Genomic DNA, 24,491 nt, shown 5'->3' with positions numbered 1-24,491 from the left:
CCTCCCTCTGCACCTGCAGCTATGGCTGTGCCGTCACATCACAGCTGCATATTACCGACACACTTCACTGACACGCTGTCAGGTTACATTTAATATTCATCTGGCTGCTGGCTTCTATTAGAGAATCTGTTACTTACAGACAGGAGCCATCATCACAGAGGTGTAGTCATAAACAGGCAAATTGTTTTTCTGGATTGTGACTAAAGTGAGGCTTAGTGGGTGGCAGCAAGTGTCTCACAGCAAGAACAACCTGGTCTCAGATCCCAGCCCTTCTCTCTGTGAGTCTGCATCAGTTTTCTGTTGGGGTTTTAATTTCTCTCATTTGTGGATTTAACGAGATTGTGTTTCTATGTTTGTGAAGACAGGCTTGTTGTGTTTCTCTCTGTGATCAAACCTGTAGTCTCCAGTCTCAGTGACCCTCAGTAGTGTAACAGTTCGACTTTACCAACAATTAATTGAATTACTGCTACGCTCGGGCAGGTGGATAGCTGGAGTTGCTAACAAAGGTAAAGTATGGTTTCTGAGACCTTCTAATCTCGCGCAAAAAAAGCTGGTTAAAGATGAGCGGTTTTCAAGAAACCAATGAAAAACCCCACTTCAGATCAGGGCCTGTATGCACATTCAATCATTAAACGAACGGGACCATTAGTACTAAGATTCTGTTATGGGACGTCCCGTTTGGCTGCAGCGTTAACCTCATGCAAGACTGCAAATAATCAGCCTTTTAACTAATTACACAGTGAAAGAGACGCAGGTGCAGATTACGTCGTAATTCAGGAGGACCTCCTGGAAAACTCCATTAAACAAACTCTAACTGCGCATGTCTACCAATCATAAACAGCAATAAACCTGGTGAGCGGTAACAGTGTGACTGAGAGAAGATCAAGAAAAACATTTTTCAGCGGGAGAAATTAAGATTTTCTTACAAGAAGACACAAATAGCTGTTATCTGTGAGTCCATCAGGTAAACAAAGAGAAAGAGAAAGTTTGGTGATCTTGAACTGAGTAAATGCGTGTGGTGGTGTTTCTGAGCACACAGTATAAAACCTTAATAATATGAAAGCTGCTTTGAGGAACAAGTGCTGCAACAATGCCCCAGTACCTCGAACTTGTTAAACTGACGGCAGCGAGCTTCCCCGGTTTGAGGCTTTGATTGTCTCCCTTATCTCCTCTGTTCACTGAAAGAATGTTGCGTCTCTTAATCTAAATTTGCTGTATGGCTACACATTGCCACCTTCCCTAAAGAGTGTCCAGTATCTTTAAATATTTTGTCTCAAACAGTAACAGATCACTAGATGTCTGCCTTTACTCTCCCATGTATCTCTTGTGGGAGGGACTAAGATGCAAGTGAATGATGCAAGTGGAGGAAGGAAGGATGGAACTTTTGAGCTTTGAGATGCACCCCATATAGCAGGGATGTCAAACTTGTGCCATGGAGGGCCAAGAGGCTGCAGCTTTTCTTTCCAACCAAAAACTCCACCAGCTGATTTCACTGATTAGTCCCCGCTCTCTGCTTGAAGGTGAGGTAATCAGTGGAATCAGCTGGTGGAGTTCTTGGTTGGAAAGAAAACCTGCAGCCTCTTGGCCCTCCATGACACAAGTTTGACATCCCTACCATATAGAGAGGGGAGCAATCAAACACAAGTGTGAGACAAGACACAGGTGAAACACATGAGGGGCAATCAACCAGGAGGGAAACACCAGGAGGACCAAACCAAACACAGGTAGAGATAGAAAATGTACACAAAATATGCATATGCATAAGCAGAAATGTGTGCAGATACAAAATCCTAATCCTGTCTCTGAGTCTGTGTGAGCTTTATTCAAACACTTGTTTCAGAAGTATGGTCCATTCCCACATCTTTTCTTTCCTGTTCAGCCACAGACAGAGCTCGAATGTGATCCATGTGCATCCCCATCCTGAGTTTCAATCACTCGGCAGCCAAGATAAACAGAAAAATCAGGTTAACGGGCAACATTTCCATTTCCAGCGGACAGATATGCTCCTTGTGTAAACCTAGTCAGGAGAAAATGCTTAACCTGCATCTGTTGCTTTGCCTTGAGGCTAAAGCTGACTTTGTTTACTTGTCCTGGAAGTATTCAATGAATATAAAGGTGGCACTTTACACACAACATGCTGCTGTTTCCTGAAGCTCTCAGGCTTAACAAAGGTTTGACTGACAGCACAGAGCAGCTGGACGACAGACAACTCTCAGCTGATGGGAAGAAATGAGCCTCTCATAGAAAAGTCTTTGTCCATGTGAAGTTTCCCTCATCTGACTAATTAAAAGAAGACTGTTGCAGTCAAGCTGTCTGTACTGTTTGCACCCAGTGTCATCCTTACCATGAAAGTGTGTGTGGGCGTGTGTCTGCATGGGCTTTGAAGTTTCTTATGCTCCCAATGAGAACTGAGTTTAAAAAAGAGATTTGACCCTTCTCTCATGCCGTCTCCCTCGTTTCTCTCACCTTTTCTGATCATGTTGACTTCTGCAGAGTGAAGGAGTTCACATAAGTTGTTCAGTGTGAAGGATTACACACCACCCATCTCTCATTCTCATTTTCTCACCTAATTTTCTCTCAGATTTCTCCTCTGATGAGTCATGTTCTTCTCATTTTCTCAGACTTCCTAAGCTTCTTGTTTTAGTCCCTATTACCTCTCTTTTATCCCCTCTATCAAACATAAAAGCAAACAAAAAGACTCTGGTCTAATCAAAGCTGTATCATCTCATCGCTGAAAGAAGCACATAGTGACGTTCCAAACATCTGGTTTGATCCTGGCGATTTTTGTTGTTTATTTTTGGGCTTCATGCTGCTTTATTTAGAGATATAAGGCTGGATGGGTCAGGAAACAGAGGGAGAGAAAAAGGAAAAGAGAAAGAGAAGGAGAGAAGGTGTCACAAGTATCTGACGTGGGCAAGTTCTTACAGTACAAAACATAACTGTGAGAAACAGGAGCTGTAACAGGGCTTCCTGTGAAGTTTAATGGGTGTTAAAACAGGAACATACCAACATTGATCTAAACTCCCTCCCATGGGTACATACAGTGCCTGCCACAAGCATTCACCTGCTTGGATATTTAACACTTAATTGCTTTCATAAATCAGTCAATAAAACTTGTTTTTTTCAGCACACAAAAAAAGAAAATAATTGGAAAAAACTTTTAAATGTCAAAATGAAAAAAAGAAACTATGAAGTACTGTCAATGATACAGTACTTCATAGTACTGATCTTTAACTATTGTGTCTGAGGAAGGTGTAAAGGTACAAAGGAAGCACACCCAAAATAGAGTTATAAAAAACACTTCTCCAATGTTTTGGCTCACGCACTGGCAATGTGGATTAACCAACATGTTCATAAAACAAAGAGTGATGAATGAGAGCTTTAAAGTTAGTGATCAACCCCAGAACGCCAACCTCCATGATACACAGAGTCCAGACCGTGTAAGCTCTGTGAAGAGGTGTAGAGTTGTGACCAAAAGTTTGCACAAGTTCATGCAGGACACAGAGGTCATACACCCAGCTGTGAGCAGCTGACAGGCTGATGTTTGATCACTTACCCCCCTTAACCAATCACAGCAAGTATGTAATGATAAGGTGGCGTATTCAAATCACGTCTTCACTCTCTCTTATCCCTGCTACCTCTTTGCTACCCAGCTGCTGCTGTCTTGGTAATTCCTCATCCACCCCAGCCTTCTCCTACACTGTTAAAAAAAGTGTACTTTTACTTCTCCATTTTTTAACAGTGAAATCTTTATTACAAGACATTAAAGTTTACTCCGAAGTTACTTCAAATATAGTGTATTTTCCTGTGGCAATGTCATAGCTGTCCAGCGAAAGCAGCACCTAAATACTGCACAGCAAAACCCTGGTGTTATACTTCCAATGTTAGGCCAGTTCAGAGTGAAGTGTTTAATTCTTGACTGAAATGAGACTGAAATGATACCAAGAATTTTCTTTTTCTTAAACATTTCCAAAAGATCAAATGTCAAGACCCGTCATTAAAAAAAAACTTCTGAAACACAAGGTAGCCCATTAGTGCTGCTCCCTTCTCACTCATGGTTGCAATGTTTGTTCTATTTTTACAATAAACCGTTCTTTGATCTGTACTGTTAACCCAGAATTGTTTGCAATAAAATCTTCTAAGTTTAAATAAGAAAATGTTTTTTTTGGATTACTTTAAGTATTTGAGTGGATTATACCATTAGACAATAATTTGTGTTGTGATGACATTTTGTAACCGTGAGTGAGGAGGGAACACAGTGGACATGAGACCCTGTGTGGGTCCGACTCAGCATGCTTAGAGTCATAACAGGCCTGCCACAAAATGTATTGTGGCCAAAAATGTATCGATCTAACTGATTTGTGCTCCAGAGCGCCTCCTGGATGAGAAAAACACAGCCCCTCCAGCTACGTTGGACTACATACCTGATGTTTTTTGTGCATTACTGTCATGACAAGACCTACAAAAAAGTTTCTTATGACCAGAGGGAATTCTGATCAGAGAGTTGTTAAATTTGAGTTAAATGTCAAAATTTTGATGGTTTAAATGGGGTGTATTTCAAAAGAGTCAACCCACTTCTTAACTTTTGGTTGCATTGCTGCACTGAAAAAAAATAAAATAAAATAAAAAAAAATAGCAAAGCACCTAGAGAGCGCAGACCTCAACCAAGCATATCGTGGTTGTCACCAACACTTTAGTTTTACTTTAGTGTTATACTGTTATAGAGGAGTTATATACACATGTGGTGAAAATGGCCCTATCTCACAATGATAAAGAATCCTTTAAAAAAGTCCTGGATCCAGACAGTGATCTGGATCACCTCCAAAATTTAATCACTTGTTCCTTATTCTATTTTGAACATTTCCTGGAAATTTCATCAAGATCTGTTGGTAACTTATTGAGTTATGCTATTCACAGACAAACAGACAAACTCTCAAAAACATACCCTCATTGGCAGATGTAAAAAGCTAAAAGTTACTCTGGAGCTTTGACGGTAGATCCCAGTCTTTTCTGAAAGATTTAGTGAAAAACTCCAGGATTTCTTCACCACAATCTCTTGGAATCATTTTCCTGAAGCAGCTAGACTAAATAGGGACATTAGGTTGATCACATCTAAAGTGTTGTGTTTTGGATGAAAGACTCTGATGTGTGTAATGAGAACAAATCTCTCCTTTTATGAACCAAACCTGGGCAGCCTCCCTGACTAACTTGTTAAACTGCAGAACCACCTGGGTGCCATGTGATTGCATTACCAACACAGAGGCCTGACAGAACACGCTTTGGGGACCGTGTTTGCTTCTATTATCTGCCATTAAACACCATCATGCCGCATTAAAAAAAACCACCTCTGTGGGCAATGGTAGTCAATTACCGCCTGGCGAAGAGGCATATCTGGCCACATCAGGAACCATAAAACACCATTTGTGCAAATGAAGCCTCCCCTCAGGGCTGATGGAAGCAGTTTGCCAATTGGTCTCAAATAGTAAAAAGCCATCACCTGAATGCATCATTCTAATTTGCACACTGACATGCTGCTATAATTAGCCATTACTTTGGATTAGCCATCATCAGGATAGAACCACATGAACATATTCTCACACAAAAACTCTTGATCCATAAAACACACAATCACACACACAAAGAGACATCATACCCAGTGTGTTATGAGCACTCCTCTGATAATAAGGTTATATTCAGCCAGTAGATTGATGATGATTACACATCATTCCACCCTCTGCTGAGACGGATAATAGATGGGAGGGAACACCGATCATCGACTGCAGCATATTTCTACATTCAGGCAGAGAGACAGCTTGTTGTTTACACCCAAGAACAATCTGTCATGGAGCTGATGGAGAGAATCCTATCCTTCTCATTAAGACAAATCATAACCCACATCTCTGTTTGATTACAAACTAGAAAGGCAATGACACCCTGATAGAGCATGTCACGCTTTTTTGGAAACAGCAGATGTATTTTTTAATGCAGTTTGACCACAGTTATGTCTTACTGAACCTCATGCATATTGACTAACCATGCGATTTCAGTTGCTCATAGTCAGTGTTGATGTGGGCCCAATATGTGCAGAAGCGTCTTTGTATTTTATGTTTTGCTGACACACCAAGTGTTAGCAGTGAGGAGTGAGCTGACCAAGTGAGAAGAAAGATCTGTGTTTTTCTCTGCTGAAAAGGATTTCTGTAATTTTTTTTGTAGTACTGGTGGAAACCGGAGCCTAATTGTCAAATGAAAAAGAAGGTCAGGGCAGAAGAAAGTTGAACATGAGAATGATAGAGCATGTGCTAAAAGTTAAAACATGAGCTAAACTGTTTGTGCTAATGTCCATCCAACCCACAGTCAGCAGTTATTCTGCAGTGGTCTGTTCAAACTTGAGAGTCTATCAATAAAATGAAGAGTGAGGTTTCGTTAGCTCTGATTGGTAGATGACTGGCAGGACATAACCAGGATTCACTAACATTACTTATTGCAGACATGTCTTAGCACTAGGCTGAGAGAAACACTAAACAAATTGTCTTCTCACCTTTTGGACACCAAACTACAAAACTGACTTTACAAAGTTTGATTGCTGTCACATGTCAAATAATAGCTCTTAGAATTTACAAATAAATACATAACCTCCTGTGAACTTTAAACCAGGCTCAGTTGGTACTAAGGGGGCCAAAGTTATCCTCACCCGGTGTGGTCTTCTGCTGCTGTAGCCCATCTGCCTCAAGGTTGGACGTGTTGTGTGTTCAGAGATGCTCTTCTGCAGACCTCGGTTGTAACCAGTGGTTATTTGAGTTACTGTTGTCTTTCTATCAGCTCCAACCAGTCTGTCCATTCTCCCCTGACCTCTGGCATCAAAAAGGCATTTTGGTCCACAGAACTGCTGCTCACTGGATATTTTCTCTTTTTGGGACCATTCTCTGTAAACCCTAGAGATGGTTGTGGGTTAAAACCAAGCAGCAACCCTGTTCTTAGAATATGAGACAACGCTGAAGTGCTAAAATCCACTGTTTCTCGAGGCTCAGCTTGAGGCTGGCTCTGGAAGTACAGGAAGTCACGCACACACTAAGCCAAAAAACAGTTTTCAGAGCAGAAATTAACATAATCACAGCCTGGTTCAAAAAACATCTCCTGAATCACTCATTTTTTAACCCTGCCCAATCAGAGGCACAGCTCAGGGTCACATGATGGACAGGCGCCCTATGGCTGTACTCAAAGCCCTTGCCACTACCAATATAGCCGCTATAGCTGATGTGCTTCATTTTCTGTATCAGAAACAGACGGGTGACATAGGGAAGACTCCGTCCATGTTTTATACAGTCTATGGTTACAATCCCAGTACATCAGTAGTTTGCCGAACACTCAGACCAACAACCACGCCACGTTCAAAGTCACTTAAATCAACTTTCTCCTCCATTCCAATGCTCAGTTTGAACTTCAGCAGCTTGTCTTCACTGTGTCTACTGTTGAAGTGTGTTACGCTGCTGCGATGTGATTGGTTGATCAGATATTTGTGTTAATGTGCAGCTGAACAGGTGTACCTGATAAAGTTGTAAATACAGTTATCCAAATAAAAGTCTGCTCCTTAATTGCATTTTCATCCTAATGCATGCATATTTTAACAGTGTTGTAGGTACCATTAAACTTAGCTCAATGACATCATCAATAAACATGCTGATTCAGAAGAGTGAAAATCCCATTAATTCGAACATCTCATAAAAGAAGTGAGACGCTACTGTTCCTGTTTTCAACCATGTTACCTCAAGAAGGCTCTGAGGTGACAAATGATCATGTATTGTGTGTGTGCGGGTGTGTGTGTGTGCGTGCCCGTGTGTGTTTGTGTGTGTGTGTACCATTGTTCCAGGTGGGCTGCATTGATGGATAGGGAGAAAGGACAAGAGCTGACAGCTCAGTGAGAATCACTCCTGTTTCTCATCTATCAGATGAAACAGCTCACTGGCAGCCTCGTTCTCTGTCTCTCTCTCTCTCTCTCTCACACACACACACACACACACACACACACACACACACACACACACACACACACACACACACACACACACACACACACACACACGCGCACACTAACTTTTTTTCCTCCAGCACAGTTTCTGTTGCGAACTTTGTTGGAAAAGTGAGATAACTGAGACAAAGCATCAAACACCAGCTGACAGGACAGATCTCTAACTCTCACTGGCAGGGCAGGTGTGATCATGGCTGTAGAAGTAATAAAGAGAAAAGAGACGGAGATGAAAAGGACAGGGGTTACATGGAGGAGGGACAGAAGTAGTAAATGTGACCAAGTGTGGGAGATAAAAAAAGGAAAGGAAGTAATAAGGAAAGGGGAAGACCGAGTGGGGGTGACATGAACAGAGGGCAAAAGAGACTGTGGAGTCATGAAGGCTCAATCCTGCCCTTCTAATCTCTACAACAATCCAGTCATAATGTAAAAAGAGTTATTTTTGTAACAAAATCAAGAGAAATATCTTCAGGAGAAAGCGTGTGTGTGTGTGTATGTGTGTGTGTCTAAGACATGTAGATTAAAAAAGGGATAGATATACTCACCACTCTTTTGACCCTCAAATGTTGGAAGAATGAAGTGCTCATTAATTCCCTTTGGTTCCAACCCACTGACACATCTGAAATCTAAGCGAGTGTTTATGTCTTACACTGACATGAAAACATTTTGCCAGACTCAATATAAGTCACAGTGACTTGACTAGACCAGAATGAAAGTCTTTACCAAAAGACAAAATTGAGGAGAGTAATTGACGTGAGTAAAAAAAAAAAAAAAAAAAAAAATCAACCAATGGGGTAAGAAAAATCTGCTTGTTATAATAATAATAATAATAATAATAATAATAATAATAATAATAATAATAATAATAATAATAATAATAATAAATTTATTAAAATACAATACAAATAAAATAAAATAAAATACAATTATTTTATTTTATTTTATTTTATTTTATTTTATCTTATTTTATTTTATTTTATTTTATTTTATTTTATTATTTATTAATTTTGAACGAAAAAACTTTACCAGAAACTTGGGCATATTTTTTCCTTTGGTATCTTAAAATACAGTTAATTTTTTGACTTGTCAGGTGAATGTGGCTAACAGTGTGTCTGATAAGAACTTTTTACTAGAAATATGACTTAGACAGTTGGGTGGAATTTATTTTTTTTATTTATTTGTTCTTTCTTTCTTTCTTTTTCTTTCTTTCTTTCTTTCTTTCTTTCTTTCTTTCTTTCTTTCTTTCTTTCTTTCTTGCTTTCTTTCTTTCTAAAAAAGAAGTTATCGAAGTGGTTTGCATTCTCTCTACCTTCATGGGGTCATACAAAGATGGCAGTCTCATTGAATAGGGGGTCCCAAAGTATCGACTAAAGTGCTGCCAGGATAGATGGAACCTGTTCAAATTTTTTATATTAAATAGAAAAACAACAAAAAACAAAAAAACATTTGGTCCTGTTGAGAATTAATCCTAACCTTATTTTACAGACACAAAGTTACAGTGGTCATACCAAGGGTGGAGACTAGGAAATAAAGTTATCTCAGGGCACTGTTCAAGAGGAGAATGGTTTGCAGTTTTAGGACTCTTGTGTATGGAGGCTACAGGCCTCATTGCGGGACGCTGGTTCACTCCTGATCATTTTGCTCCTTGTCTTTGCTACTCCACACAGTCCGTGTCTCTTCAGTCAACCTGTTCGTTCACAACTTAACATAATGCAGAACTTTCACCAGATCCTTTTCTGGTCCATCTCTGCTCTGCAGCGGTCTGAGGCTTTTGCCTGAATGATGAGCCTCATTACTGGTTAATATCCACAGCTTGGTCTTGTAGTGAAATATAATCTGGCAACAATACAGAGCGGCATTGGTGCCTGTCCCACTCAGTGCCATGTGCTAACTGATGTGTGATCATTTGGTACTGTACAAAATTAGAGTCTTGTGGGTCTGTTTGGGAGGACTTTGAAAAGCCAAAACTAAGACAGAGCAGAGATGACGCGTTCTGACTCACTGATGACAACAACGACCTATCAGCCGTGGTGCCGTGGCAGAGCAGGGAGAGACTGAACATGAATCCACAGCTTTTTCTGACAACCTTATTGTCAGAAAGAGCTGTGATTGGTTGAATGGAGTTGGCTGAGCAAACAACTTTCTTGTCCTGGATGAACTTACACAAGCTTCAACATGTATCTGCTTCAGTGCAACATGCTTGAAATTAGTGTTTAGTGCTTTAGTGTTTGGGCTTAATGTTGACTTTTGCTAACAATGACATCACCCTTTTTAAAACTTGTGATTGGCTCTTAGCATTTAGCATTTGCAGTTTTGTACACACTAGCGTCCAGAAATGGTACTACATCTGTCCTCTGTTTGTACCTGATGTATGAGAAAGACCTACTCACTGTTTGTGGGAACTGTAAGCATCTACCACAAGGTGTGAGTGAGTGGCACACCCTGGCTGAGTTCCCATTACATTAAAAAATGAATGTTTCTCAGTCTTCAGTCAAATCAGGTCATGATCCATATTCATAATAAGCATTAGCTGAGTCACTAGAGCAGCTGCAGGCAGTTTGTATTTTTATTTTCTGCTCTGCAGCCTAAATCAGCCGTGCTTCCAAAGAGCACAGAAACCTGTCAAGTCTCACAAAGGTGAATCAAATCTTTTGTCGCTCTTAAATCACACCCCAGTTGTTAGAGCGCCAGAAAATGATGGGGTGCATTCATGGCATTTTCACCACCTGTAATTTCTGACTCCACACGGGTGGCACCCCCACCCAGATATGTAGATCTGCCTTTTCTCCATGATTGGCGGAAAAGATAGGTTTTTATTTTTATGACATCCTGTCTGGTATTCTCAAAAGGAAGAACTATGACGAAAGCCAAGGTTTGTAAATGCCATCCTGTTCATAAGTTTGCCTCAGGGCGTTTAATGACTCCCCAACAGCTATAAAAGGTAGAAAAAGCAGGACTGCATTAATTCTGCATAATTTGAAGGGACAATTTATTTTGCCCTTTCCCAAATCAACTGCTCAGTAGATAAATGTTAATTATTTCATTCATGATTTATTCAGAAAATTGTTTCCTGCTGTCAGGAATTACTTTAAGAAAGTATATTAGGATTTGCAAATCAGTCATTCAGATGATTCACTGAGCTGATATAACTGCAAAGTACAGACCTGGAGTTTCTACTGACAGGTAAAACAGACAAAGAAAACTCTTGCCAAGGTATTGGATTTGGAGTAAATAATTGTAGAGAAGGGCCAGTATGCATGACGAGTCATTATTGAGGAAAATGTACTGAATGTTTATAAAAATGTTTATACTTATGGCGAAAAAAAAAATAGAAAAGTAAATATGAGCGAGGTTTACAGCCCAAAAGAGCCTTAATTTTAATAGCGGTATACCCAACCATAACAGGTGCTAACGGCAGAATTACATTGCCAGTTCGGCTGTTAAAGACAGACATTGCCGCGCAATGTGTTACTGTTTGGGACAAAATATGCAAAGACAGCGGGCAATTTTTTGGAAAGGTGGTGATGTGTAGCCATACAGCAAATTTAAACACGGCACAGTAAACAATGAGCAATGATGGAAGACATCCAGCATTTTGCCTTCTTTGTGATTGGCATCTGTTTTTCTGTGACAAAGCAAAATAAAGTTTTGTTTCAGAGAAGACTGTGTGCCACCAGGAGAAATATAGCAGCTGCCACACGATAAGTGACGATTCTTTCGACCAATCAAAGGACTGCAGTGTTGTAGCTCCACCTTCTGGGATCAGATTGTTTAATCTGGCACCCCGGAAGCGTCCCACAAAGTGGGACTGCTTGTCTCGGTTATTTGGGGATCTGTCTCTTGATTGGTCAGTGGAAATGCCGTAAAATGCGTGCTGTGCGGAGATGAACCGATTTGAACCACTTGGTGGAAACAGGGTGGAAGTCTTGTCTGTGAAATGTTGGCCTGTCACAGCACATTGGTTCAAACCAATCCCAACAGGGCAGCAGGAAGCAGTTCTACAGTTGACATAGATGCTTTGTCTCCTCTCAGCTGTTTTTTCTTCCCCGTTGCTTATGGTTTCTCTACTAAGACCTCTCTAAAAGCTAAATCTTTACCATTAAAACACAACATTTTCAGCAAATAGAGCCAATCTGTGTTGTTTTATTTAGAGGGGACAGGACGCTCTTGGCTGCTGCATTATGAATAAGCCTGGTGAAGTTGGTTGTTAGGTTTGTAAATAAGGGGTATTCCTCTGGCCTTAGGCGATTGGAAGCTGCTGTGATATTCAAGAAAAGCGGCTAAGTTGGTGCCTGATGTGTGCAGCTTTAACGAATGCTAACAGAGAATCCTCCACAGACAGGAAAGTAGAGCTTTACAGAACATAACACTGTGCTGTGTGTCAGAGCAGGAGGGGAGCATAATGCAGGAGATGACAGCTGATCCAGATCTAAAGAAGCTGCAGTTTTTAACAGATGTTTAGTTCTACATGCTCAGGAAATGGGGTTGCCGTCGTATCTGCCTCACTCGACTGTTGTCTCTGCCTTTCTGGTCTGTTACTGGTGAATTCCTAAGTGGGTCTATCCAGGCTGCATGCAGTAAATGGGTCACTGCTGAATTAAACACCAGTGCCTCTGCTTCAGTGCTGCTTCAGTGTGCTACCAGAGGAGGGAAGGTTAGAAATAGTCTTGACCATTGAGTCCAAATAAACAGTGAGCCAGGCTGGATGGAGAGACAGGGACTGTGAACACAAGGAAATACATCTGAGAACCGAGCCTCAAACACTCCTGCCTTCTGTCCAATAAGGTTATGCCAAGCTGCTTTGCTTAGAGTATAAGAAAGAGGAGAGGAAGACTTAAGGAAAGAAAATGAGCTGGACATGCAGGATGTGGTGTTCTTCAGCAGTTTATCAGCTGGTTTCAAAGATTTGGTCTTGTTTTGTGAGTAGCCAACAGTCGAGCCAGAAAGTGGGGCTTACTGCCTCCCTCTTTTGGGGGTTTGCCAGACACACTACTGCTGAAGTGGAGTGAAGAGTCCACCAAGAATACCAGTTTAGAAAAGAATATCTTCCTGATGGTTAAACACTTGCTCAATCCTGTGAGGCAGCAGAGGAAACAGACCAGGCCGGGCAAATAGCAGCACATTTGAGTCCCACCCTCCACAGTGCTGCACCCTCTCGTGCTCGTGGTTCACCAGAGCTCTGCAGTGGTCCCACAGCTCTCAACCTCCTGCATCCAGTCAGCCACACTCAAGGACAAACACACTTTGAGGGCAAGGGAATTAATATTTGATATCTAGCGCTGCATCATGTGGTGAGACAGACAGTCAGGGATACAAGCAGGCACATACAGGATAGAGAGGAAGCCACAAATAGCCACTCCCTACTGCAGAGCCACCAGCCCACCACAAACACACTCTGCATCACAGTTAAACAGCAGTGGAAGGAGCTTCTCAGTGTGTTGGGCCAGTGACAAACATCCTAAACGACACAACAGTGCACTGCAAAGGTAACTAAAGTGTTAGTTCTGGGTTTTCAGTACCATCAGGATGGTTTAATCCCTCTGGGGATAGAGGGTGTAAAGATCTGGGGTAGTTTTAATTATACTCACAAAACAGAGTCCAGCAGGACCAGCAGGACACACTAAGATTATACCAAGCAGTAACCTCCGTTCTTGAGAACTTAAGACCTTGCAGAAGTGCCAAAAAATAATGCAGTTCCTCAAATGTCCACTTGAGGCTAGCAGAAAAAAAAAGGAAAACAGAAACCACGTACACACTGTGCTAAAAAAAAAAAAAAAAAAGTTTTGCAGAAAGAATAAACACGCATGGTTCAAAAATGGTTCTACAAGTACGGTTGTTTGTTTTTTATTTTTTCAAACTTGATAACTTTGATAGTTTTGCCCATAAAAGGACATAAAGCTGACTTAACTGACAGATGGGTGCCCTGTATCTGTAAAGAGGCTGTAGACCCACTTCTTTACCTCAGCCTAACCAGAACCAAGCTAGGTTGAGTTCTGCATTTCCAATGACCTCCATCAACAAAGGGCTCCGATTAGCTGTACTGTAGCTGAAATATTGTGATTTAAACTTATTTGATGATCAAATACACATCCTGTCCACCCTCCTTTGGGAGTCCGGATATGTGAGAGAAAAAAAGAAATGATAAATGTTTTTGAAAAACTGATTTTTTATTTTTTTTATTTTTTTTTTCTATAAATTGTTGACTTCTGGTCCAGCTGTGTTCATGACGTCAGTTTGCTGCTGTGGTCAAGTTAAATATGATCTGGTTTGGACATGGTTTGTTTTATTTTGAAAGTCATTGGGCATTTTAGATGGTTTCCATGCACAACTTCCTATCCTGCATAAAACTGTGATCTGCAGCTGACAGGACGAAAGGATCGTAACATGAAAAGTTACATTTTTTGGATGTTAATGACTATTTGACAATTGGACTACTATCAAAAATCATTGCCCATCCCTAGTCTGTATTAAAATAGTTTCTGACCTGCAGATATCTTCAAAAGTCTCTGACTTCCATCCTGAACTTTTGAAAGGTTTCTGAATGACCTCCATCTATTATTGTGCATATCATTATAATATCTCCATCATTGTCTAAATCTGTTGCCCAGAGTTTCTGGTACAAATTTTGATTCATACACTATCCAAATAGAGATATAAATCTTTCTCTCAAAGTTGTATTTTTCAGCTACTGTAATCCAGGTTTCCAAGGTAAATTAATTGATTGCGTCAAGCTTTTTTTGTTCTTTTTCTTGAAACATATGTTGATCAACAATCATAATTCAGTCATGACATCCCTCTGTACTTCGTTTAGTATCTCACACCCCGTCTAGTTGTTTTGTTTTTGTTTTTTTTGTTTTCTTTTAGGTGTGTAGAAACATTGTCTTGAAGTGCATTTCACTTATCACTGAATATATTACATAACACACCAACAACCTTGGGCTTGGTAGTTCAGCCTTCATAGTCAGAGCAGGATTACTAAAGTACCAGTCTACTTCTTCCTCTGTGGAGAATGTTAACAACTGCTCCTTTTACTGTTTCTCTAAACCATCCTAAAGCCCATATTCTACTAAAGTTATGGTTGTGTGTGGAAAAATGAAACACATTTAGATTATGTTTGCACAGATTTCCTCCTGTGACCCTAAAAGTAAATGAGTTAAATGATTCATTAAAATAAGGTTTAAAAAGTAGTGTTCCCTTTCAATATAATGTAGTACCCATGCTTTAGTTATGGTCATCTGTCTGTTATGAACCATTAATGTGCGTAATATTGAAAGAACAAACGTTTGGGGACAAATCATCAGAGCACAAATCCATCCTTGATTTCTGCACTACTTGTCAATGCTTCCTGAGAGGCTTCGAGGTTTTAAAATACAACTGTTGTTTGCAAAGTGCAGGGACAAACAGACACAACAGTGGAACAACTAAAGGTTTGTAGCAGACTGAAGTGCATGCCAGATTGATTTCACAGCAGCATGGGAAAGCACTAAAGGCTGAAACCACAGAGTGTGTGGTCTGTGAGTTTGTGAGGATTGGAACACATTGCAGCAAAGCCCACAAATGTCAAACCTTAAAAATCTGTGACATTTACAACAAAGACTGCAAAAGAAGCTGAATATGATTGAATTTAAACATACAAAGCTTAGTAACCTCTTTCATCATCCCTGTGGCTGAGCTATTCTAAAAACTTATACATGCTGTCTGTACGACTCACAAAGAACATCTTAGGGTGCAGGATATACTCTTTGATATTAGTCGTCAGTAGCTGGAGTCAAATCTGGAACAAACAACTAGAAAGCTAGAGAGGGTTAATCACTAATAGACCATGCCAATATGAAGATATTTGTTCAATTTACAAAAAAATAAAAATAAAATTCAACATTTACATAAAAATGACTATTAAGAAAGACATTTTTTGAGCTTTTTAATATATATATTTTGTGCATTGCAATCTAATGTTCCTGGTTAATGGACCAGTTTCACTTCATGAAAAGGAGAAAAATACAAGTTCATAAAATTTATATCAGAACATGATGTCATGGTTTGGGTTTTGGGTTTTGTGTTATTCTGGGTTTTGTGTATTTAAGGTTCTTGGTTTATATTAGTGATTCTTGTCTTTTGTTAATCTTAGCTATTCTTGAGTGTTCTGTATTTCCTGTTTGTCCTTTGTTTGTCTCCCTTGTGGTTTTGATTTGGTTCACGTCGTGTGTATGCCTTTTTACGATTATTTTTAGTGTTTCGGTGTCTTTAATATATTCAGTCTCTGTCTTGAGTTTCCCTGTGTTTGGTTTGGTTCTCCTTGTGTTTCCCTCCTTGTTGATGCTCCCCAGTCTATATAGTCTCTGTGTTCCACGTACTTTCTATTGGTTCAGCTTCCTATTGTTTTTTTTTTTTTCCTTGTCTTAAAGATTTTGCCTTGGACTTTGGGTTCTTTGAGTTTGGTTTAATAAAATATTTTAGTTACATCTGCATTTGGGTCTTCCTCCTTTTTTGTTCCCCTCGGGTTTCATGACACATGAGACGTTTGTTACCTGTGGAGTACTCCAAGAATCTGATTTTTTTCAAATTCTTTATGTGATTAAATTTTTAGTGCTAGACAGATGTTGATTTTGCAGATGACACAAAGGGCTCTAATTTCGTGGTGCAGCGCAGGGGGCGCAAGCCTGGCGCAGCCTGCGCAGTGCTAATTTCGTGCGGCGCACCACCGTGCGCTGCCAATTTGACAATTTGGTAGACCGTCTGCGCAGAGATGGGTGTGACGGCGCACCAGGGGGAGGTGCCAGCAGATTCATGTTGGCGCAGTGATAATTTGGTGCCAAAAAAGTGCGCTGAAAGCTCGCCAACTCCAACCTGGTCTATTCTCGGCGCAAAGCGAAGCGCACCCCACGCAGCTGTAATTTGGTGACAGGTGCACATGTGCGCACATGTCATCAAAGCCTCAGAGGCAGGTTTCCAGAGTGTCAGGCACATTTTAATGAAATAAACAGTCACAGCAATCACTATTTAATGTAACTGTCTGAACCAGCATATACATTTATATCTATATTAACTGTCCCGTCACATCTGATGTCAGATTAAAGCCGTTTGTCATAATGGAAAGTTAACCTGACGGCAGCTGGAAGTTTGATGCACATTTTAAAATTAAACAATAAACAGCCTTAACATCTGACACTGAGTATAAATCTGGTTTCTCTCTTTTTATTTAATTCAAAGAAAAGAGGGAGAGAAAAGACGAAGAAAAAACAGACAAAATAAATGTGTGTCACTCTGGATTTACCCGTGATTTCCCATATTTCTCTGTTTTAGTCTTTATTTTTAAAGTGATCTAAAAAGATGGAGTACATTATTGTAAGGAGGATGAGGTGGAGACACTGGGAGAGTACACAGTATATCACCAAAGGTTCTGCTATTTGGTGATGACAAACCAGGAGTGCAGGTGGATCAAAAGTATTCTGAATGGATAAGCCAGCTGTGTAACAACCTCTTAATTTTTTACTCCGAATAAAGACAAAGGAACAGATTAAATCTGTCCCGGGAGCTGGCCCACAAGCTGACACGTGTCGTGTCCTCCGATGCGCCCCGCTGTCCATTGACCTGCTGCAGGCACAGCGACTCTGGCCGTCTCCGCTACCAGCACTCTCTCTGCGGTACTGGAGATCACTCAGACCAATCAGACGCTGCGCCTCAGTCGCAGGGCATTTAAAGGCGAGGAGAGGTGCTCATTTGATTGGTGAAAACAGCGCTCGGCTGTGTTAAACCCACTCACGGCTTTTCTCCTCCCTCTCTGCCATTTGCGCGGAGGGAGGCGTGGACGCGCAGCTCTGCGCTCATGTGCGCCTGGACTGCGCCTCTCTTGGCAATGCAGGAAACTTGCAAAGTGCGCCGGTCACGCCCTGTGCGCACGGCGAAGGCCGGCGCAGGGCAGGTGCGCTTGGCCTGCGCCTGGTCTACGAAATTAGAGCCCAATGTGGTTGTATTTTGTTAAAGATGTAAAGAGAGCGTTTGTGCGCTGTTAAAAGAGAGCTGGAAACTCTGAAAACTTGGTTTGATGTTGATGAATTGTCTTCTTGAAAAAGTCTCCCTTCAAGATATATTACAGATTCTGATCCACAACATTATTAGCACCATATAAGATTATTCCTAGAGTATATTTCTTAGCTTCCCCATCAGGTTGAGCAGGACAGGATTGTTTTACGGCACGTCTAGGTCTCTATGACAACATCACGCCAGCTGAGGAAAGTTAGCAGTGAGAAGAAAGACCCCCCCTTTTTTCCGCTTAAAACGATTTCTGTGATTAATTTTGTAGTGATGGTGGACACTGGAGCCTAAAGGTCTTTGCACAATGAGTCTGTTTTACTCATTGCATTCAGGATGCATTTTTTGTATCGGTAATCCAAAAAATTAAGCAGTCACACACAGACACCTTGCAACCTGGATCCAATTTGCGTGTTCTTGTATTAATTGTGTACATTTGAAAAAAGTATGAGAAAAATGGAATCATCAAGCAATTGATCCTGAGCAGCGGCTGTCAGTACGTTTGAGCTATGCACGCGAGCACACACACACAGGCACGAGCACCCAGACACACCATCACACAGACACATTCACAAGTCTTCATTCATCATCTAAACATCGTCTAAAATGTGTGGAGACATGTCAGAGAATGTGAGAACGTGATTTTGCAAGTAGCCTACATTGTCTCTGAATAGTCAAACTGAGATCAGACTGTTAAATGCATGAAAACAGCTTAGTCAGACCAAGAACGACACAAGCTGATCATGCGATTGCTATCGGGCTGATGATGGACTCGGCAGGACTCAGGAAGACTCTGAACAGAAGCTTCGTGGAGTAAAACACTGAAAGTAGTGGGGTGACTTTTTCATAAGTGAAAGTTATTTTCTAGGTTAACACCACAATATCAAAATTATCTACTTTGCTTGCAAGTAATACAAGTTTTTGTTCTCTCTTTTTTCAGAAAAATTTGACTTTTTTCCCCACAAAACATTTTTATTCTAGCTGGTGTGTTTTCTTTTCCATTGTTTCAACAAATAATCTTAAACTGTTCATCTGACATGTTCATTTGTTTAACAATTGTATTTACAGAATTAAATGATTTGGGAGTAGGTTTAGGGATGGGTACCTTTTACATTTGAAACGATACGGTACTGATGCCTGGCACCTGGCAATTGGTTCTGGTACTCAACAGTACCAATTTTTGGTACTTTTTTGGCTTTATGTGTTAAAAAATTTCACTTTGTTTAATAATAAAATATATTTATTTATATATAAATATATATATATATATATATATATATATATATATATATATATATATATATATATATATTTTTTTTTTTTTTCAATTCAATTCTTTCATCTTCTTCAATATATAACCTTGCAATGCTGTGTTCATGTCAATTATGGAAAATCTCGTACTCTTCCACTTCCTCACAGTCACAAGAATGCATTGAAGTACCTAAACATGGTACCTTCTGATTTCACCCGAATCGCTACCCAGTACTTTTGACAGAATTCGGTCGGTACCTTTCAAAGTACCTAATTCGGTACCCATCCCTAAGTGGGATAATTGTGCTCTAACTCAGACCTTTGAGAATCTTAATCTACCATCAAAACCAGGCTTTGGTCAGTGGTTTAATATGCTCCAGCTGTTCAGGTCAGATTTACAACACATCAGCTGGGCTCATCTTATCAGATTTAAATGTCTCCCCATCGGCCGGTGGGTTTTGTGAAGCAGGACAGCTTCAGTCATCATCACGGCTCAACTTTCCTCCGTGACAAAGTATTATCTGACGATCTGCAGGTTTGACTTCTGTCACAAAGCTTTAATTTGAATGACACTAGAGTGAAATTCATTGTGTTTTCTGACATTAACAAATGCCAAGATCTCAGACTGTTATTCTGTTTCAAACAGGACTAAGCGGATGTGTGCTTCTGTGTGTGTGTGTGTGTGTGTGTGTGTGTGTGTCTCCTTTAGATGACGGTAAGCTGTCTCTGGATGAGTTCCAGGCTTTCTTCTCTGATGGTACACTGAACGAGGAGGAGCTGGAGAAGTTGTTTCACACCATCGACTCTGATAACACCAGGTCAGCATAACTCTTTCAAGTGTGTGTGTGTGTGTGTGTGTGTGTGTGTGTGTGTGTGTGTGTGTGTGTGTGTGTGTGTGTGTGTGTGTGTGTGTGTGTGTGTGTTTACACCGAGAGATTTTTTATGACAAAATTAACTTATCATAAAATGCAGAGGAGTTAATGATTAATATATAATAATAAAGAAAAGTCGGAGTCAGTATTTCTCCATCTTTCAGCCTCTCCGTCTGTGTTTATCACCTCTTCATCATTAGTCATTATTACTCTGCTGGATGATCCCTCGCTCTTTATCTGCTGCTCACTGGGATATTTTTTTAATGACTCTGTTGTAATCAATGTATTGACCCTCTTTAATCAGCCAATCAGCACATCCAGCCTGTAATCAGTGGAAGTGCTCTGACACGGTGGGATGTAAGTGATCAAAAGGCCAGCTCTGTTAATTCCCTCTCTTCACAAACCTGAAGGGCCTTGAAATAAAATGAAACCACGCAGAACAAAAGCTGACTCTTATCGGTGTACGATCCGATGAGGTCTGATGTGTAGATCCTCCCCCACGCTCCAGCATCGGTGGAGTTTTTTGTTTTTCTTTAATCAGAGCAGTTTGTGGACCATGCAGCCGCCTGGCCGTCAGTACTTCTCTATAAATCTCAGTCACTGCGGTGCGTGCAGTCAGACACGTTTCACCTCATTAGGGTTAAGCAGACCAGCCAAATTCATGCCAGATATCAGAACCACGGCTTGACAGCAGATGAGCTTATTAATTGGTCCAAGCCAGAGGAGAAATGGTGACATAGGCATTTTGGTTTGGAGCAGGAAGTTGATGGATGGAGAGGAGGAAGGAAACAGGCAAAGACTGAGCACCTTCCTGCCTCCAATCATTTGTCAGATCTGTCTCTGTCACTCTTCAGTCCCCTCCTCCAGCTCTCTTCCTCCTCAGAATGGTCTCTGGGGTTTCTATCTCTGCTGTCAGCCAGACTTCTTTTCTTTCCATCTTGTCGCTGGGCCCATCATCGTTTTCCTCCCCCTGTTCTTTTTCAATCACTCATCCATGTGCTTAAGACTTCCTGGTTTCAGATCCCCCTGTGCCCCTTTTGCTCTTTTGACTTCATTGTCCTTTAAACAGTGAAAGGCTTTAAATATGTCTGTTTTAGTGTTGGTTTAGTTTATATCTTTTATACTCATTTTGTTGTTTTCCACCCCTGTGGAATTTTCTAAAACCAAAACACACAAGCAGACTTCCTGAAAAGCTTAACAGGAAACCAACAGAGACTTAATTTTTGTACTTTAGAAGCTTGTTGCTCTTAAAACTTCCAGCCCATGGACACTTTCACTAATTCTCTATGTGGAAAAGGAAGATAATTAGAAATGACACATGAAAACAGTTATTTTTACTCATGTGTGAACTATCCTGTGCAGAGCTAATGGACATAATCTTAAAGAAAAAAAAAAAACTTTGTGACTTTGTTGAAAAAAAAAACCACGGCCCATACATTAATACTTCAGTATATATCCTCTAGCCCTGCTACCCTGACAATAGGGAAGCAAAAAAAGCCTCTTCACAGCTTCTGTAGCCCACCTACTGGGAAAACATTACTTCATTCAGGTAATTTGAATTTGCTCCATGCCCATTATTTTTTTTATTTCTTACATCACAACAAGCTGGTGCTAATTTGTTTGTTAGTGTCAACCACTTCACCTCTGACTGCTACAACAAGGGCAGACCACATAAAGTGACACAATAGGATCAAGGACCAGGAGCGACACTTCAGCCGTGTTTCCACCAAGCGGACTGGTTCGGTTCGTGTCGGTATGGTGCGCATTTTGTGGCGTTTCCACTGACTAATCCCAGGACAGATCCCCAAAAACCAAGACGAGCCAGCCTACTTTTTTGGGACCCTTCTGTATGGGTGTCAGACTGAACTGATCCGCTCTTGGAAGGGGGAGCAACACACTGCAGACCGTTGATTGATCGTCGATTGGTCAAAAGAATCATCACTTACCCCGACAGCGGCTGCATTTCTCCTGGCGGCACACAGTCTTCTCTGAAACAAAGCTTGATTGTTCTTTGTATCAAAGAGCTACATGACAATCACAGAGAGGAGGAAATGCTGCATGTCTTCCATCTGTGCTCTTTGTTTACTGTGATTTATTACCGGGGTAAACTGTGTCGCGCTGCTACGGCGTCACACTATTGTTTAACAGCTGTGGCTTTCTGCATCCGGCTCACACGCCGCCTACCACGAGGGGGCACAGTTTGCCGTGGAAACGCAAACGGGATCAGGCTTAACTGTACCGAGCTAAGCCAGACCATACTGAACCGGCCCGGACTGCTTGGTGAAAACACGGCTTAAATTTCTACTTTTAAGAGACATGCAGCTGTGACCACTGTCTGGAACAGTCTCCACCTGCTGTTCAGGGTTAGGTTCTGGATCATAGTTCACTAGCATGGATTCTTCTGGAGCACTTGCCATCTCTGGTGTTGTGTTTTTCTGCCACTGCCTTCACCTGCATCCTTAACCCGTCTGAGAACACTCAAGCATCCACTAAGCACAGAGCTTCGTCAACATGTGTCCCTGCACACTGAGCTCATTATCAGAGGCTGCAGATCCTCCACAGAGGCTGAATATCTGATCATGTTTTACATCTGAATTCATATCCTGGATTTTGGCTCACAGAGGACTGTCTGTTTGACATAGGCACCTTTGGCCGGACTCACTGCAGTTTTTCTTGGACTCAGTTTCCATGAGCACCATCACCTACTCTGGCAAAGACATAACTCTTGGTTTTAAAGCCAAACAGGTGGAGAGCTGATGCTCTTTTTAACTTTTCCCAGGATGCAAAGCTACGAGGTGATGTATGTATTTCTAGTCATGTAGCTAGCTATTGTTAGAAAGGTGACACAATCAAACTTTGTAAACTCAGTTTGTAGTTTAGTGTCCAGGAGGTCACCAGACTGTATAGTGTTCCTCACAGGTAGATGTAAATGGATTCATCTTCTCCTGGGTAAATCTGACCTGACCATGGATACTAAGAAATAACATTTAGAAAAAACACATATATACTGATAATCTAATTTTAAATCATGTATTATAATCAGGCAAAATAGATAAAACTGAGACTATTTGGAGATCACTTGGAAAACCCTCACTGTGCCTTTAAAACACATGTAGAAAATGTTGTGAACAGAAAATACCATTGATTTGAATAAAATGCATGAGCACATATTGTTTCCAAATTTTACAACCACCTGAAATACAATGTCAAGTCCCACTTCCTAAAACTTTCCCAATCCAATACTTTCAATGTGTGTCGTGGCTGAAACGCACCAGATGTGTCTTCAGTCCATCACAGCACCTGATCAGATAGGTTTCCATCAGGTTAGTCTGTCAACGTACACTGTTGCCGTCCCTCTGCGTGGCTGGTCCGTCCCAGGTAATACGCAGCCATCCTATTTTTGATGGACTTGGGGCTGTGACACATAAATTCAGGGTGGAGAAGATCAAACAGGACAGGAAGTCATGACCGAAAACTACCTAAAAACAGCCAGTGACTTTCAAAACACAACAAACTGTCAAAACCAGTTCATATTTATCTTGACTACAATGGCAAATGGACATAATGAGTGGAGCCAGACCAGGAGTCAACAGGTTTGAGGTTTCACAGCCAAACATGAATGAAGAGAGACTTATCAAAGGAGAGTGCCCTTCACTGCAGCAGGTGTTCTGAATTAGCATCATATTGTATTGTAATACTCAATTTCAATACAGTCATTTTTTTGCAGTGCAGCCATGAGAGGTTCTAGTGATCGGATCCTTTTGGATGATATCAGTCAGGAGACATATTTGAACACAAAACTTCAGCACTTTAGCTTAAAGGCCCTGTATTCACCTGTTCAGAATCCACAATTAAAAAGGAGATTATCAGAGCCAAAGTCCGTTATTCCCAATTGCTATGTCTCAGCTCCCGGATTGGGTAAAACAGGACCAGATCGATTTACGTTGCATCACGCTGGCAGGTAAAGTTTAGTAGTGAGAAGTGATGTCTGGGTTTTTCTCTGCTGAAAACGTTTTCTGTGATTAATTTTGTAGTGATGGTTGATGCAAGAGCTGAACTGGCTAAAAGAAAAAGGAGGTCATAGCAGAAGAAAGCCAAATAAGTGAGTGATAGAGCACAGGCTTAAACTGTTTGTGATGATGTTCATTCCAACCCACATGCAGCAGTTATTCTGGGCCATGACCACACGTAGCCGGGTATTTTCAAAAACCAATATCCCCCCCCTTGTTCGTTTTTAAAAACACTTCCGTCCACACGCAGCGGGTAAATTTGCCGTTGAGAGCGGCTTGAGGCATGCCAAACCCATAATGGGC

At 40.9% G+C, this 24,491-nt stretch overlaps 1 protein-coding gene across 1 annotated transcript in view; it reads left to right on the top strand.

The window, feature by feature from the left end:
* Positions 1-24,491, top strand: part of necab2 (N-terminal EF-hand calcium binding protein 2) — a 206,806-nt gene that overhangs the window by 38,632 nt on the left and 143,683 nt on the right. The window contains exon 3 of the mRNA XM_074677014.1: positions 20,016-20,124. Within this exon, the coding sequence (XP_074533115.1) occupies positions 20,016-20,124 (109 nt within the window). The remainder of the gene's footprint in view (positions 1-20,015; positions 20,125-24,491) is intronic.

The sequence above is a fragment of the Halichoeres trimaculatus genome, unplaced genomic scaffold (assembly GCF_033239565.1).
Source record: "Halichoeres trimaculatus isolate MK-OKI-2021-1 unplaced genomic scaffold, fHalTri1.1 fHalTri1_scaffold_10, whole genome shotgun sequence".
Taxonomy (NCBI): Eukaryota; Metazoa; Chordata; class Actinopteri; order Labriformes; family Labridae; genus Halichoeres; species Halichoeres trimaculatus.
The sequence above is the reverse complement of the archived record's forward strand: the minus strand, read 5'-3'. Positions and strand labels throughout refer to the sequence as shown.